Raw genomic sequence first — 19,289 nt, forward strand, 5'->3', positions numbered from 1 at the left:
GGCGAAAGTTTTCGAACCGAAAATTTCTGCTGAGTTTGGAAACTAAACAAACTCAAATCAAGACTTATAGTTTTGATCACTAACATTGATAAACATGCTTGAGATAGCAACGCATGCGAGGTTGATGAAGTCATAGCGATTCATCATACAACGACGAAGATCTATACAAGGAACCGTGGAACTTCATCAACAAAAAGGTATGTGGAGACTTGAACTTATCCATCCCTCAAAAGTCTATCTCTTCTATCTCCTACTTCTTATGAGACAAAAGTCGTATGCTATATAGACTAGATCATACACATTTGACATTTCGAGCTGAGCATTCATAACTTATCTTTTATCTCGAAATCGTGTGTTGGTAAAGCGTTTCGCTTTGATCAAGTTTATCTTCACCTAGTGACGAAAGTCATGAAAAGTTTCAATCACTTTGATAATTGCTCTGACGTGAATCGGTCTGTGAATAACGGCTACATAGCGTCCTCTGAGAATGTCTCAATGATTGAAATGAGAGTTTAGATTACATAACCATGTATTCCTTGAACCGAAGTTTTCGAACCTTGTTGATCAAGAGAAATCTGGAGGATTTTGGAATTGGCTTGCCAAGTTCGCGAACCCAGTCCGCAGACTCAGTCCGCGAACTGTCGGAAGTTCTCGACCGAGAATTTCTGCTGGATTTTCTAAAACTCGTTTGTGTGCTAAGTCCGTGAACCCAGTCCGCGAACCCATTCCGCGAACTGGTGGAAGTTCTCTTTCTGAGAATTTCTGCTGAGTTTGGAAAACTCAACCGATTAACTTAAGTCCGCGAACTTGTTTGTGAACTTAAGAGGTTATGGTCTAAAGATGTGCTCTGAACATGAAATATTAAATTAATAAGGAATTCTTTATGCAAACCGTAGATACAATGTTCATGAGACGATTCAATCGAATCGAATCATCTTTGTTTCAATTGTGTCTTGCGTAGTTACATAAGATCTCATAGCAATTGAACAACTCTTTAACTAGTTCATTTGAGTCAATGAACTAGTTATGGTAAAGAAGAACAAGGTTAATATGAAATGCTCATATGATTAACCTTTTGGGTTACTATGTTGAACCAACATACACGTACACGTTTGGGAATGATTTTCACGAACCCAGTAAATGTCTACCCAAGTGTGTGTGACAAGCTAAGTTTTCGATCTAACGGTTGAGCAATATTAGCTTGAATCTAAATCAGGTTTTCATATAACGGTGAATAAGGATTGCTTTGTAACTAAGGCAAAACCCTGATTTGAAGGTTATATAAAGGATACTTCTAGCATTGTGCAAAACTAATCCCCACACGTCTGTGTGCTACTAGTGCCCCCGCTAGAGTCGATCTCCATTAACCTTTGATTTTCTTCTCTAAAATCAGGTTAACGACTTAAAGAGTTCATTGGGATTGTGAAGCCAGACTGATACTACTTTTATCGTAGTTGTGTGATCTGATCTTGCATCTTCTATCGTACGAGTACATTCGATTGATTGGCTTGAGATCGTGAGAGTTATACGATAGGCAAGATAAATAAGTCACAAACATCTTCGTCTCACTGTTTGTGATTCCTCGACAATCCGCTTGTGTAGTCAGGAAGGATTGTAGAGAGGTTATTGATTAATCTAGGTTGTTCTTCGGTAATATAAGACCGGATTATAAATTGGTTCATGTTCACCTTGATTTTATATCAAAAGACGGAACAAAACCTAGGGTTTATCTGTGGGAGACAGATTTATCCTTTGATAGACTCTTTTGTGTGAGACAGATCTGTTTATTATCAAGTCTGTGATTTTGGATTGCAGCAACTCTTGGTTGTGGGTGAGACCAGCTAAGGGAATCAAGTGCGCAGTATCCTGCTGGGATCAGAGGCGTAGGAGCACAACTGTACCTTGGATCGATGGGAGACTAATTGGGGTTCAACTATAGTCAAGTCTGAAGTTAGTTTTTAGTAGGCTAGTGTCTGTAATGGCTTAATACAGTATGTATTCAATCTGGACCAGGTCCCGGGGGGTTTCTGTATTTGCGGTTTCCTCGTTAACAAAAATTCTGGTGTCTGTGTTATTTCTTTTCCGCATTATATTTTATATAATTGAAATAATACAGGTTGTGCGTTCGTGATCATCACCTTTGGTTGTTGATTGATATTGATTGATCCTTGGACATTGGTCTTTGGTACCGTCCAAGTATTCCTTGTATTTGATAAAGACTCGCTATTGTTTTTAGCTTGAGTAAAAATCAAATCAAGAGAGAGATATTAACTCCTTGAGATACTTTTATCTAGATTGAGTCTGACTATCTAGTTGATTCTCTAGCAAAGTATTTCGGAGTTAGTCCATACAGATTGCTAAGCGAAATATTGGGTGATGTTGTTAGACCCCCGCTTTTTCAGATCTTGTTGTTTCTATCCTGTTGAGTACAATTGAAATAATCTTCTCGAAATTTTATATCCCCGATAGGCAAGATATAAAAGTAATCACAAACACTTCGTCTCATCGTTTGTGATTCCACAATAACTTGTTTCGCTAGTCGATTAAGTTTATGGTGAGGTGATTGATAATTCTAGGCAATTCTTCGGGAATATAAGTCCGGGTTATCAATTGGTTCATGTTCACCTTGATTTATCAAAAGACGAAACAAAAACTCTTGGGGTATTTCTGTGGGAGACAGATTTATTCAATCTTATAGATTTTTCTGTGTGAGACATATTTGTATATCAAGTCTTCGACTTTGAGTCGTAGCAACTCTTGGCTGTGGGTGAGATCAACTAAGGGAATCAAGTGCGTAGTATCCTGCTGGGATCAGAGACGTAAGGAGCGCAATTGTACCTTGAATCAGTGTGAGATTGATTAGGGTTCAACTACAGTCCGGTCCGAAGTTAATTGGTAGTAGGCTAATGTCTGTAGCGGCTTAATACAGTGTGGTGTTCAATCTGGAGTAGGTCTCAGGGTTTTTCTGCATTTGCGGTTTCCTCGTTAACAAAATTCTGGTGTCTTTGTTATTTTTTTCCGCATTATATTTTGTTATATAATTGAAATATCACAGGTTGTGCGTTAAGATCAATCAATTAGAATATCCAACCTTGGGTTGTTGATTTACATTGATTGACACTTGAACATTGGTCTTTGGTACCGTTCAAGTTACTCCTCTTATTCAATCGGGCTCGTAGATTTCTATTTGCTGACTGCGGATTGAATTAAGAGTTAGAGATATTAAACTCTTTGATATACTTTACTCTAGATTGAGTCTGACTGTCTAGTTGATTCTCTAGAAAGTATATTGGATTAAGTCCTCTCAGATTTCCAAACGAATTGTTGGGTGTGGTTGTTAGACCCTCGTATTTTCAGAAAACATAATTGCGAAGCTGTGAATATTATACTCTAGTTAGACATAGTATTAAGGAATTACAATATGAAGTCTAACGTCTATATTTTGAACTTCATATATAAGACATCGACATAATCTTATGAATGCTATTGTGATTATGTATGGGTACGGGTGAATATTTCGTCATAGGAAACAATGTTTTACATTCGTTTAAAGGAAGTAAATTCATAAACTTGTTTTGTGAATCGACAGGGAAATCGCTAGGCTTATTGGTATTGTTATTCATTGCAAATCTTTTGAATTACCAATATGAGTGTTTAGTATAACCGCTCATAACTTGTTTATGTATCTTGGTAAAACTGTTCACAAGGCCCGACTTTTGTATTGGTATGACTTTTATTAGTGAAACCGATCTTAAGTAATCACCTGAGATGGTAAGATCGATATCTTGAAATTGGTGTGACCTATCACAAGAAAGAGTGTAATCGATCCTTGTAAGAGGTTTAACAAGTTTTAGTAAGTTGGTGTGACCGATCCTATAACTTGGTCAACCGATCACAAGTTTTACCATAATAAGTGGTAACCAATCCTAGTACTTAGTTAGCCATTTTATGGTAACTAGTGTAACCGATCCTAATACCCACTTGGAGGTAGATCCGAAAATTTATGTTGAGGTAGAACCGTGAAACCCATTAATGGTGATTTGATAGGATAATCAATCACTTAGTTCTTTGAAGTCAGATGAACCAGTTCTAAACTTGTTTATAAGTGTGGCAAATCGGTTCCAAGATTATGAGAATATGAAAAAGGGTTTACAAAGTAAAGATGTCGACATACTTTGAACATGTGCAGTAACTCTTATCTTTTATTGTTTAAAGATATTCCTTAATAGCTAAAGGAGAATCCCGGATCGAAATAATTGAGAATCTTTTAATTAAGGTTTTTAGTTTTCTATGCTTTTAATTTCCAGCAATTAAAATGCATATCTTTAGAAAATAAAAATTAGTAATGTGCATTTACTAGTTGGAGATTTTCTACCGAGATTTCGGTCAATATTTAGACAAAGCATTTCCAGGAATTATGAAAACCATTTATGCCCTTATTGCATATCTTTGAGAATATTCGATTTTGGAAATTCCTTGGTGTCCAAACTTCCTTGTCTATAAATACTGAAGTTTGCATTTCAAGCAAACTAATCCTCAGAGCCAGTAAAACCACCTAGTTGTGTTGTTACTGGTGGAGCCGTCTATTCGGAGAGGAAAATACCCTAATTAGGCGAAATCTCTTATGACCGATCGTTTTAAAGAATTCTTTGGGACTGGAAAGCTCTACGAGTACCGTTGGTGGGAAACTAGATAATTGCAGCTTATTATTAGTTTTCGATTGATTTGATTGACTAACGGTTATTGAACTTTGATTGCACCTAGTTTGTTTATGCTTGAGAATATTCTCTTCTGATATAAGATTCACTCAAACTAAATCGAAGTGTCGACGGGGATCTTTAGAACTGTTTGTAGATCTAATAGCGTCTTGTGATAATCCATCGTTAACAGACTCTGTTCTGTGTGTGATTAATCACAAGAGATTCAAGTTGATTGTGTGCAGGTGTTTATTGAAGATCAAAGAAGATCTGAAGACAAAGAAGATATTTGGTTTCATAATCTTTAGTGTGCACAAAACTTGTTTCGGCTGGAAAGGGATCCAACTATAATCGGTTTATTATTGTGATAGATTTGATTGATTAGTTGAGTAGATCGACATCAATACGATTCTTTGTGATTCAAAGTATTGATTGCATAGTTTTAACAATTACTTTGGTAGTTGTTGAAGAGATTGATCTAAAGAACTGACAAAGGAGTTTATTGGGATAAACGGAAGAGATTTTTGTCAAACTCATATCACTTGTTTGAAAAGAGTTGTTACCGAACAGATTTGTGGTTCCTTTACTGTTTGGAATACGAACCAAAGGAATTGTTCCAAGTGCGTGACTTATTGCAAGTTGGAGGTGCATGGATACAAACAGAACTAAGTGAACTATAGGTTTAGTTGTTTGGTCTCAACTATACGAAGTTAGTTTAGATTTTGTATAGCGGCTTAATCTTGAGAGTATTCAATTCTGAACAAGGTCCCGGGGTTTTTCTGCATTTGCGGTTTCCTCGTTAACAAAATCTTGTTGTGCCATTTACTTTTAATTTCCGCATTATAATTGTTTTATTATAATTAAAGTAAATTGCACTTTGTACGTTAACATGGCACTTGATATTGATCCCATTGGTTTTGGTTATTACCATACCTTTTATCAAGTGATCATTTTGTTGTTGTATTGTCTCGATTCCATATCCATAGACAATCACACAAAGTATATTGGTTTTCTCTAATTGCCTTTGATATTTAACTCACGAGTTAGGCCAGTTCGGACTAAACCTATATCAAGTGGACACTGTGTTGAAATATTCCTTGAGTAATTGTTGCTCCAAGAGGTTTATACACAGTGGGTATTGTATAGGTTGTGATCAAAATAAAAGATTGTGGTATATTTGGGTACCCTCGTCTTTTCACTATCAAACTAACGATTACCAAATATATAATCCCCTAAGCCTGTTTGATCTTGTGAAAACTCATTATTTGGACTCTGAGATGGTGGTTGAGTAGCATCAGGTGATTCATAACCTTGAAATGGTATCAGAGCCACTAGAGGTGCTTGAAATCGGTGAAATGCTGAACTTGCTGGGGTATAAATTACGGATTGCCTAAATGCATCCATATTTATGCCACCACCAGGAGTAATTACAGGACCTTGGGGCATTAAACCAATAGGAGACTGGAAATCCGTCTCCAAGTTTGTTGTTGTTGGTGGTAGCTGAGTCTCTTCCACCATAGTCTCTTCCATCATAGTTTGAGTGTGATGACGACTTCCACTTGCACGACTTCTTGTATTGCTCTCACCGGGCATTTGAGAACTTGACCCTATCAGGAAATTCATAACTCATACTCTCCCTCAAAGCCCGCATCTGTCTCAAGTGAAAATCACAGAATTGATTGGTAAAAAGCGCAAAATTTCTCAACTCGTTCTGATACTCTTCTTTTGTTGCCACCACACCATCGTATGTATAGTTCTGCTGCATACTTTCACTAGCAAGTGGAACTGTAATAACATCTCCACTTGGTGATAAAGTCTGGACTTCCCAAGATAATGGAGTCATATTTGACGACCCCATTTGACTGATAGGATACGTATATGCTTCGCCTGTCGGTGGTGGGGGTTGGGATGGAAGATCTATAGTGGCAAATTGCCAATTGCTGTAAAGTCAACACTACCTAAGTTTTGTGGATGAACAAAAATATTTAGCTTGCGTAACTTTTGAAACCAACTGTAGTAATCATAGTCATCTTCTGGTTCTTGGATCAAATCATCAGCTTCTTCCCAAGGTTGTCCATTATTTATCAACTTTATCCAATCATCATATGAAATTATTGAAGTTGGAAACGGATTGATTGCTTTTACCTTTCTTCCTTGTAGCTGAAACAGATGTCATTCTCCGTAGTACCAAATACCCTGACCACTAACTGGACTGTAAAACACAAGTCTTATAAGGCTTAACTGAAGCATGGCTTGTGCCGCTGGTTCATGGAACTCATCAATCACTGTATACGGTACTGACGTAATGTTGACACTAGTTCTGCACACTTGTTGCATCCTTTGCATAACAACAACATTTTGACCATCATTAATCTGACCAATCCAATTATCAGCTTTGTACTTTTACACGACTGGAAAAATTAATCGTTTATCGTGAATATCAGGTTCGCCGACCTTAAAGTAAGTATACCACCAATACTGAAAAATAACATTGACAAAAATTGACGGGTTAGTACATTCACCACTGGTTTGACAACTCAATAATAAAGATTTTTGTTAGAGGGAGAGTAAAAACGGATCTGAGGAGTACAAAAATCGTTGTTGACTCAGTAAATTGAACCGATTTAATAAATTTGTATAAATCAGACAAATTTAACCTTGTCCTAGCACTTACCGATTGCCAAAACTTAAACTTCCATTGATGCGACAAGTCTAAGTATAATTATAAAACAGAATCAATCCAATGGTGATCTTGTTCAATTAAGCAAGATTTTTGGTTTTTACTGGATTTTCATTTGTGGTGATTTTAGTAACTAGCACCAAATCTATTTTAATGGATCTTCTATAAACAAAGTACCAGAAGAATTCAATTTAAATAAGGGTATTGAAAATAATCAAAAACTGTTGATATGATAAATCAAATCAAGTTGGACAAAATTAAAATGATGAGAAGGAAGAAGCATCTCAAAACCAAAACAATAGTTAGGGCGTCTAATTATCATGTGGGTATCAATGAAGCTTTTAAACTTTATTTTGAAGAAAAATCTTAATTAGTTAGATATGAAAACAATATCCATATCCCCTTCTTCTGTTTTTGGGTTGAGTAAAGCTCTCTCGATTGTTTATCCAAAAAAAAGGTAATTCATCATCTACAAACTATGTCTGATGCATCGTTAGATCAATACATATAAAGTCATCAAATCATATTGCTGAATGAGAGAATCCTACTGTTAACACATCAAATAATACTGCTGAAAGAGAGAATCACATTGTAAACACATCAGTTCCTACGCAAATCCGAGAAGAAAAAATTAAGTTTATTATTGTTATTAATGGAGGATTGAGGATTAAGTTTATGGGTAATTTTGTCCGACTCAGACAAATATCTTAACTCAGTCCTAGTTAGCAAGTCAATTACGATTTTTGCTCTCCTCAAATCCGTTTTTGCTCTCCCACTATCAAAAATCATAATAAAACTAATAAATAGTTCTTACCTCCAATACGACCCAAAATCCATTTAAGCTATCTATCTTCTTAGTTGAGAAATCACCGAGACATATGTATAGCTCAGCTAAAATTGCAGAACCCCAATCATAATTTGGCGCTTTATTTAAATCTTCTAAAGATTCCAAAAAACCAATTAATGACACTGAGCTACCATTGGGGAAAAAAAACTTGGCCTAGCATCCATAATACAAAAATACATTCAAGCTCGGGATAATCTTCAGCTCTGTCTATCCCCTTTGCATGGTAACGGCTCAAAAAAGCCTTCAACCCAGACACTCTTAATCCATATGAGTGTAAGTCTCTGGATTTTGGCTTTCCTCCAGTATCATTTGAGTACAAGGGGGGTAATTGTTTCCATCTTCCTTGTGATATCCACTTTAATTGGTTAAATTATGCTATTTCATCCTCACTTTTTATTCCAGTCAACATGTACAAATCTAACGGTGTGAACCCTAAAAACAACATGGTCATAAAATTAAAGTTTGTATGTGGAACTAAAATTTGTATCAAACTAAAAAATTGAATCTCTAAAAATTAAAATTTGTTTCTGAACTAAAAATTAAACTATTGAATGGAAAAAATAGAACTTACCACACTCGAAATCCTTAAAAAAGAACGTATTTTCAGTGTTACACCAACATTCACAAATAACTCGCACAATTTGAGTCTTCTGGTTTTTTCCTTTCCTGAAATATAAACGCTGTCAAGGATATCTTCTCAAGGATTCTTGAACAGCTTCGGGGAGTAACCCAAACACTTTAGTTATATCAGACCACCCACCTCTTAATTTAGGTAACAAAACTCGCTCGGGATGGTTACATAAATGCGTAGATGTTACACCAGATCCAACTAGTTGCCTAACATTAGCGAACTCGTGTTGTTTATCCTGAACCCATACGATATCACTATCTGCAACAGATTTTCCTTTTTCTTTCCTGTTTCTTTTCCTTTGTCTATTTGTTTGGGAACTACTCATTTTTTAAAAATCGCTCTGGTCTGCTCTCTAGAGAAGGGAAGAAATTTTTTTTGTGAATGAAAACCGAAAGAAATAGGGATATTTATAGGCGGTAGAGCACCGACCGTGGACCGTCGAGATTAAATCGCTAGCGGTGTAAACTAGACCAGGCGATCGAAAAGAGACCGCTAGCGGTGTAGTCTCGACCATTAGGTGGAGACTCGATCCCGTATCTTTGTGGGTTAGCCACCCATAGGAACCGGCCTGATAGGCACTCCAAAAGCCCATTACAGTGAGCGCCACTATTTTCCTCTTTTAGTCTTTTTGTTTTACAGAGGAGAAGAGGAGGGGAAGAAGAGATTGAGATTGAGAGAGAAATGGAAGGAAGAAACAGAATTCATCTCAGAGAGATGCAATTAGGAGGAGGAGGAAGATCATCACAAATCCCTCTCCATCCAATCGAGAACCACCACCACCACCACCACCTCCAACAACCAGATTTCCACCCCCATCAAGCCCTAATTGAAGAACAACTCCACCACCAACACCGTGAAATGCAAAACCTATTATTAGACAATCAACGATTAGCAGCAACACATGTAGCACTCAAACAAGAAGTTTCAGCATCCAATGAAGAAATCCGTCACATCTCTACTGTTGCTTCTCAGGTGAAAGCAGATAGAGACATTGAAATCAGAGAATTACATCAACATTCATTGAAATTAGAATCGGAGGTTTTAACAATAGGGAAATTCAGTGCTGAGTTAGCTCAAGCAAAGGTTGATATACATAAATTGAATGCCAACAAATTGGAGTTAACTTCCAAGTTGCAGACAGTTAATGGTGATCTAGTTAGGGTTCGTCAAGAACGGGAAGAAGCTAAATCAATTGAGTCTGACATCGATGCCATGCGGATTGAGGTTCAAAAGGGAAGGTACATTTTACTGGGGCAATTGCCCCCCATTTGAACAAATTTATGGATTTTGAGTATTTTGATTAACTGATTAAGGGATTTGGTCTTGTTGGAAATCGGGTAGGGCTGCTATTGAGTTTGAGAAAAAGGCGCATGCTGAAAACCTTGAACATAAGCAAGTATTGGAGAAAAACATGAATGAATTGACTCGAGCAATTGAGAAACTACGTTCCGAGCTTGCTGACGCGGAGAAGAGAGCTCAAGCGGCAAACACAGCTAGTGCTTCTGTCATGGTTGCTCCAAACCCAGGTATTTGATACTAAAAGTTGTTGGCTTTTGTTGTTTTGGAGATGTTCACACTAGACTTAGGTGGGGTGGCATCCATTTACTTTTATCTGAGCTGTTGCGAGCAAATTATACTTCGAATGATTTCAGGTCCTGTATATGCTGGAAGCTATGGACATCCTCAGATGGGATATGTGGGAGTCGGACATTCATATGTGAATCCTTATAACATGCATCACATGGTATGTGCTTTTTTCATGTATCAACTCAAGTTCATAGTTTCACAATGTTTCCATCTGAGCGAATCATTATGAACCACTTTTATTTTTGTTTACATGGTATGGAGAAGCTTGACAAATGTGTTGATGACATGAATGGTCTTCTATTAACTATGCTCGCAGAATTGTAGTTACTGCCTGGATTTTAGGTTAGCCTTTTAGGAGGAGACATGTGTAAACTTTTAACTTTCAGGAAGTAATGTTTTCGCACCTATCAACTTGTGATGTCTCCTTAGATTTCCAAACTTTTAACTTTCAGGAAGTAATGTCTGATCTCTGGGAACAAACAAATCCTTCCTAGTGGAAGTTGCTTTCAGACATGTTCCATACTTGCCATCCTAACTCTCCACACCCAAGTTCAGTTATAATATGCAATATTAATAAAGTTGATCATACATTTCAGGTGGAACCCAATTTTGATGCTCGGTTTCAGTATGGATCAGAAGCAATTGCATATGCCCCATATGGCGTACAACAGAGTCAAGTGTATAGATGAATCCTGTTAGACATTGACATTTACCAAAAAAGAAAAAAAACAACAACAACGTTAGACACTGAAACACCAGGAGTCAACATGTAATACGTTTCTTAACCTAAAGATTCTTATTCATGCCTTGCACAATATGAGAGAACTTAGATTATTTTTCTTCCGGGTTGCCCCAGAAAATAGATTTTTCTTATCCTCCTGGGTGTTTCAAATGTTATAACTTATAATGTTATCATATAGATTCAGCCATCGGACGGACGTTTCAAATGTTACAACTTATAATGTTATCATATAGATTCAGCCATCGGACGGACGGCTCAATCCGAGTCAGTTCCTGAATCTGCAGATTAGCGTTGTATTTGTAACTGAGACTCTGATCTTGGTGCTTTTGCACTTCAAGATTTGCAAAATGTTGGTTTTACTTTTTTGGCTTGAGAGATGTGAAATAGACAAATAGTCCACCAGTTCTTGTTACGTTGGACATAAAATCGGCTGGTAATTTTAGGTCAGGGAGCATTTAATTTTGAGCTTTCACAAATTTTAGATCACGACGCATATAATTTTGAGCATCCCCTTGACAATTGAGATGTTGTTGGACAATGATGTATTAGGCTAAGTCCTATGGTATTCTAATCTAGCAGCTAGATTAGCAGTCCACGTCAGCTAGGACAACCTCGTAAGTCCTATGGAGTGGCTAATCTAGCAGATAGTCGCTGAATGGAACAACGCTGAACAATATAGCGCCCAGGTGAACGCTGAATAGAACATTGCTTGACTTGGTCAACTAAGTTGACAACACTGAACGAAGCAGCGCCTGGCGCTGAACAGAACAACGCCTGGAAATCAGGTTTTCTTCCTCGCAGAACCCCCTCTCCCTCAGTTCTTCCCCATTTCATTTCTTCACTCAAACACACCCGAAAATGCATGTTGAAGATCAATGATTCTAGAAATTTTTTTCTCAAATCCTTCTGTGGGTTTGTTCTCCATCGAATTCTTGATCGTTTGAGAGTATTTTCATTCAATTCCGTCCATGAAATTGATTGCGGTAAGGATTTAAAATTTTAGGTTTTTTTTTTTTTTTTGATTTTTGATTATGATGAAAATTTGATGAAATTGATGATTGATGGTTGATACAATGCATGATTTAGATGATGTGTTTACATGATTTAAATGATATGTGATTGAAATTGTTTTATAGAATTTTTGGGGTTTAATTTGATTATTTGTGATGAACAAAAAATGAAATTTTGATTTTTGTGATTAAAATGAATGATAATTTATATGATTAGTTTGTAGGTAAAATTTGTAGGTAAATTTGTATGATAATTTGATTATTTGTACAATAAAAATGAATGATAATGAATTATGATTAGATTGGTACATGTTAACGGGAATTCCCACTGGTGACCCTTTAAAGCAATTTTATTTAAAATTACTAGGGTCACCAGTGGGAATTCCCGTTAACATGTACCAATCTAATCATAATTCAATATCATTCATTTTCATCATACAAATAATCAAATTATCATACAAATTTACCTACAAATTTTACCTACAAACTAATCATATAAATTATCATTCATTTTCATAACAAAAATCAAAATTTCATTTTTTGTTCATCACAAATAATCAAATTAAACCCCAAAAATTCTAAAAATCAATTTCAATTACATATCATTTAGATCATGTAAACACATCATCTAAATCATGCATTGTATCAACTATCAATTTCATCAAATTTTCATCAGAATCAAAAATCAAAAGAAAAAAAACCCTAAAATTTTAAATCCTTACCTCAATCAATTTCGTGGACGGAATTGAATGAAAATACTCTCAAACGATCAAGAATTCGATGGAGAACAAACCCACAGATTTCTAGAATCATTGATCTTCAACATGCATTTCCGGGTGTGTTTGAGTGAAGAAATGAAATGGGGAAGAACTGAGGGAGAGAGGGTTCTGCGAGGAAGAAAACCTGATTTTCAGGCGTTGTTTTGTTCAGCATTGTCAACCTAGTTGACCAAGTCAAGCGTTGTTCTATTCAGCGTGCACCTGGGCGCTGTACTGTTCAGCGTTTGGCACTGTTCCATTCAGCGATTATCTGCTAGATTTGCCATTCCATAGGACTTGGGAGGTTGTCCTAACTGACGTGGACTGCTAATCTAGCTGCTAGATTAGAAGACCATAGGACTTAGCCTAAGGGTTCCCTTGGTAACCGTCCCTGCAAGTGCAAAGATATCCTTCACTGCTCAGTACAAACACTGTTATTCTTGCATGCATGCGTAAGTTTTGGTGTTTAGTTGAGCTTGTCCACAACTCATTTCTCCTATGGCCCAATCAAGCACCACCGGTATGACCTTTGTTTCCTTACGAATGCCTCCATCCAAAAGAAGATCTGATGCTGTGCTGCCCTACCTCAGCCACGTAATTGCTAAGGTGCACGAGTTGTAAGATGAAATTGCAGGCTTTTCCTGCAAGAGATCATACTCATTTACCGGTAAGCACATCTGAAGTAAAATTTTTCAAACGATTGTTATCTGGCAACAACCACTGGTGCCAGTGCAAACTCCTTCGAACAGATTTCCGTGACTCCTACACTTTGAAACACAAGTGTTAATATGTGTTAATGTTGTCATCTGAAACCCTTATCACCATCAATGCTTGTGTGTGATACTGTATGCGCAGAATCAACCAAATTATAACTCATTACATTCTCAGGAACCGCGTGTCAGGATTCATTGTAACATCTGGTGGTTAACAGGGATTCGACGCGCACTTCACCATCTGATATACTTAAAAATTCTAATGTCCCATTAATCCCGAAGAGTTTGGGAGGATCATATGTGAAGTATTGCAGCTCATCTGGAATCCAATCTTCCTACTACCTACAGCTGGGTCCATAAAGAAGCAGCCATCACCTATACCAAATGGGTATGGAATGGCAACATTCCACATTTTGATTGACAACCTGGTTTTGCCTGTAAGAACGTCCATGGTTCTGCTAAAAACAACAAAAGCCAGGAGAATATAATCTGAAAAACAAAGAAGAGCAATTGCTGATGCATTTTGATCAAAATTATCTGTAGTTTAATTGTTACTATAGGCAATTAAATGAGAAAAAAAAAACAAAATAATTTGAAAACATTATCTTGTTATCTTTTTCTAATGGTCTCTAGTACATCACGAAGTCGTTTGCTTGTTAATTTATTGTTTTTTGTACAGAATATGTATCTTTGAACTGGACTGCCTTTGGTTTTGTTTCCCCGGGCTTTGCACATGTATGTACGGGCCTCCACATCCAGACTGAAGGAAAATCTTTTAGGAAGATTTCCTAACAATTTTTCCCAACACTTCAACACCTTGGCTATTCCTGGGAGACTTCAATGAAGTGATGGACTAATCGGAGAAAAAGGTGGCAGACCAGTCACCTATGCACAAACACAATCATTTCTCAATTTAATGGTTCAGACGGGATACATTGATCTTGGATTCAAAGGGGACCCATTCACATGGACAAAAAATCAACAAGGCCAAGACAATATCCTGGAAAGACTCGATCGAGCAATAGCAAACCAATACTGGAGAACTGCCAACCCTCACGCTGGAGTCACTCATCTTCCACGAATAGCGTCAGATCATGCTCATATCCTAATTCAGACAAAAGCTTTAGACTGGTAAGGGAGCAAGAATTACAAAATTGAGCACCTATGGCTATCTCATCCTTAGCATCATCAAGTAGTTAACTCATCATGGGATAAGCTACATGACTCATATCCACCTTTAAACCTCCAACTCAAAGTCATATCAACCAGCGAAGCTCTCACAGAATGGATCAAGGCCAACTTCGGCCATCTTCCCACATTGATTAAAAAATCGACCGTGAAAATCAAAGCAGCCCAGCATCAATGTGCGACACAAACTGGTATTGAACTGGAAAATTGGGATTCAACAAGAAAAGCAACTCCGAATTGAACATCTAAATCTACTTGATTGCCACGCAACTTACTGGAAACAGAGCTGCAGAATCCAATGGCTTCAATCGGAAGACCGCAACACAACATTCTTTCACACCAGGGATACAATTCATAGAAGATGTAACAACATACAACAACTCCATGATCGTCAAAACACCTGGATTACAGATAAAGGGGAAATTATTGAGCTCATGATTGAGCACTTCACAAATGAGTATACTGCACCCAATACAGTAATTGACGAAAGCCTGTTTGAAGCATTATCTCCAAGGCTAACCCCTCAACAATGTAATATGCTAACAGCCGAAGTCACCCCTGAGGAGATTAAAGAGGCGCTCTTCTCAATAGGATCGGAACGTGCCCCAGGACCGGATGAATATACCAGTAAGTTTTTCAAAGTTTTTTTGGAAACAACACAACGCCAGATTATTGATATGGTTCGAAGTTTCTTTACTTCATTTAGTATTCTCCCTCTCATGAACCATACTAACCTCAAGTTAATCCCAAAGATTGATCACCCCTCAAAACCATCCCAATTTTGGCCAATTGGGTTATGTAATGTCACATATAAAATCGTTTCAAAGATACTGGTCAATCGCATAAGACCTTTACTCCCATTTTTGATAATCCCATATCAGAGTGCCTTTGTGCCACATAGATCCATTCATGACAACATAGCCATCGCTGCTGAACTTTTTCGCCACATCAGAACCTCAAACCGCACTAAAGATCCCAAAATAGCTCTTAAACTAGATATTCAAAAAACATATGACTCCTTAGACCGGGGTTTCATCAAACAAGCTTTCACGAGGTTAGACTTCCCATCTACCTTCGTGGATTATATTATGTTGTCCATATCGATAATAACTTATTCAATCAATATCAACGACACTCCTCATGGGTACATCACCCCAACTAGGGGAATAAGGCAAGGAGATCCTCTCCCATCCTATATATTTATTATATGCGCAAAATACTATCCACAAATTTGGGAATCCTTGAAAACCAGAAAAAAGATAGAAGTGCTCCGCATTTCCCAGAAGGCCCCTCCAATACTACATCTCATGTATGCGGATGACTTATTAATAACATATAAAGCAACTCCGGAAGGAACCAATCACCTCAAGCATCTGCTACAAGCTTATGGAAATTCGGCGGGTCAACACATCAACACATCAAAAGTGCAATTTAAACATAGGAAATCTTCCAGCCATATCTTTGCCCCAATCCTTCAGCGCCTAACTCGAAAGGGAAAAGGTTGGATGAATAAATTCCTAAACCAAGATGGCATATTCGCACTCATAAAATCGTCCCTTACCTCTACAACCAATCATCTCATGCAAATACAAACCCTTCCCACACCTATCCACAAAAAAAGTAGATCGTATTACAACAAATTTCTTCTAGGGCCATGACTCTTCCATCAAGAAACTCCACCCACTAGGAAGGGACAATCTATACACACCCAAATCTCAGGGAGGACTAGGCATCAAAAGCAGCAAGTAGAAAAACAAAGCACTTCTCATGAAACGAATATGGAACATTCACGAAAAATCTACCTCCATTCTAGCCACATTATATAATGCAAAATACCTCAAACAGACGCTCATTTTCGAAAACATCCCTCCCCTCCCACCATCTCCCATCCCATAATGGAGACAACTAGCATCGCTCATACCTACCTTTAAAACATCATCTCTTCCATCAAATTGGAGATGGATTAAACACCCCAATCTAATCAAACATGATTCCACAATTCAATAACAACATTAACCCAGTATTATGCTATCCCATTCAATCGGTTGCTGACATCATCGATCCGTCAATAAGGAACTGGAATCATGATAGGATGAATCTACTTCCCCAGCACATAGTACAACGAATCGTCAGCAATCCCATTCCACGGAACAACCAACTAGACAAGATCATTTGTCCTTTTACCAAAAGCGAAAAATATACGACGACATCAGGATATAACTGAAAATGCGGGGGTCTAACAACCACACCCAACAATTAGTTTGGCAATCCGAGAGGAGTACTCCAATATACTTTCTATAGAATCAACTAGAAAGTCAGACTCAATCTAAAGAAAAGTATATCAAAGAGTTTAATATCTGTTTCGTAATGTAATCAGCAAATCAAACAGATAGAAATCCGCGAGCCTGATTATTATGTGAAATAACTTGAACGGTACAAAAGACCAATGTTTAAGTGTCAATCAATAGAAATCAACACCCAAAGGTTGGATATTCTAATTGATTGATCTTAACGCACAACCTGTGATATTTCAATTATATAACAAAATATAATGTGACACAGAAATAACACAGACACCAGAAGTTTTGTTAACGAGGAAACCGCAAATGCAGAAAAACCCCGGGACCTAGTCCAGTTGTTCTTATATGTTACAATTCTGAGACGTAAGTATTCTAGTAAAAAAAGTCCTCTCACTTGTGTGTTGAATAAACGGGGATCTTGTTTAGTAAAAAAATACCGCGATATTGAGATTGCAAAGGAATTTGTGATGGCCAACATGATATTGTTAAGTTTTACTACTGGGAGGTAGGAGATGCAAATAATATTTCCATATGGAAGAATAAATTTTATTCCATCTATGAAAGGTCCTCGTAGGGATTTTTGTCCCACATTGCTTAGATGGTGCTTAATTGCGTAGTTTATAAGTTAATGGGATCCCTCGGCTAGTAGACCGGTTTTAGATTTGAGTCCTACCCATAGGCTTCTGACAAGTGATGGTTGGACCTTAACATTTGGTATCAGAGACGCCCACCACGACTCATGCCAATTCTGCGGAAGGGGTGACCTATTGGATGGATTAATGTGTGGGTGCACCTGTATATGGGCACAATTGTCACCATACTGAATACTTGTAGTCGAATGGATCCGCCATAAGAATGGGTCTACTGCCAATCCAGTCCGATAGAGTGGTCCAACAAGGGCGTTCGATCTGGAAGCGTGGTGGGATGTTGGGACATTAGTCCCACATTACTTAAAAAATGCTTAATTGGATAGTCTATAAGTTAATGGATCCCTCAATTTTTAGATAGGTTTTAGAGTTGAGTTCAACCCATAGGCTAACGATGAGTTAGTTTCGGTATCCTAAGAACCCTTCACAATCAAATCTAGTTTTCCAATATTATTGAATTTCCCCATTTGAGTGGTTTTGATGTGAAGTGTCGGAAACTAAATACTATTTAAGACTCGGAAACCTGCTGCAATAGGATTTAGTGTTGTTTTCTCATAGCTCACACTACACCATTTTTAGGATTTAGTAACCTACCTTGACTGTGGTTGACCGGGGTCTCAGCAGGCCTTTGCCATTGCAAAACAAAAACATAAGCTCCGTCGCGAATCATGGTCAGCAATGGTATTTCGCAACGGCGCCTGCGGTTGCTAAATTTTTTATTCACAATAGATGAGCGTCTTTTCTTAAAAAGTTTAGCAACAGAAAAAAAATGGCTCAGAATGAAGCCACGGCTCAGAAAATCACTGAACAGAGATTAAGCAAGGACAATATCACAAAATTTTATATAGATTGTCAAAAATCAAGTTCATAAAGTTCAAAATTATATTCAAGCTCATTCTCAAATACAAACTAAAAATTAGATGTCCATATACAGTTAATGGCGTATCGGTGTACCATATGTATAACTACAATTAGTGGCTAAGGCATTTGAGTGTTATTTTACTTGTCGGCAACAAACCCTTCCAGCGTCAGAAATGCATAAATACCTCATCAATCCGAACAAGCTACTGTAGAAGATCAGAACCGTTCCTGCACATTTTCGTGTCACATATCTTGCAACAAACAAAATTTGTTGTTAAACAACATAAATCTGCTCAATACAATAACCTGAAGTAAATGTTAGGCACAACTCAATTTTGAAATTACAACTGTCCATTATTCCATATGTGAGCATATGCAAAAATGAAAAACTCCAGCATGTCAATCACATGAATGAAGTAACAATGGTGTCCATGATAAATAGATTAAATCCACACAAAAAAAACCAGGTATGGAACATCATAAAAAGATCCGAACAAGAAATAGTAAAACCACTCTTAAAGCCAGCCAATCTATCGAAGGATAAAATAACACCAATAGTGAAAATTTAATCCCTACTTCGTTTCCCAGTTGACAAGGTCCATAAATTATTACAAGCAAAGTTAAACCC

General features: G+C 37.3%; 1 protein-coding gene across 1 annotated transcript; it reads left to right on the top strand.

Annotated features, from left to right (window-relative positions):
• Positions 1–9,482: 9,482 nt before the first annotated feature.
• LOC113309024 (protein FLC EXPRESSOR-like) lies at positions 9,483–11,554 on the top strand. Its single transcript, XM_026557455.1, has 4 exons — positions 9,483–10,093; positions 10,197–10,381; positions 10,508–10,599; positions 11,039–11,554. Exons 1-4 carry the CDS (start codon positions 9,537–9,539, stop codon positions 11,129–11,131), a joined length of 927 nt encoding a protein of 308 aa, XP_026413240.1. The 5' UTR covers positions 9,483–9,536; the 3' UTR covers positions 11,132–11,554.
• Positions 11,555–19,289: the final 7,735 nt, after the last annotated feature.

This window comes from Papaver somniferum, chromosome 9, assembly GCF_003573695.1.
Source record: "Papaver somniferum cultivar HN1 chromosome 9, ASM357369v1, whole genome shotgun sequence".
Taxonomy (NCBI): domain Eukaryota; kingdom Viridiplantae; phylum Streptophyta; class Magnoliopsida; order Ranunculales; family Papaveraceae; genus Papaver; species Papaver somniferum.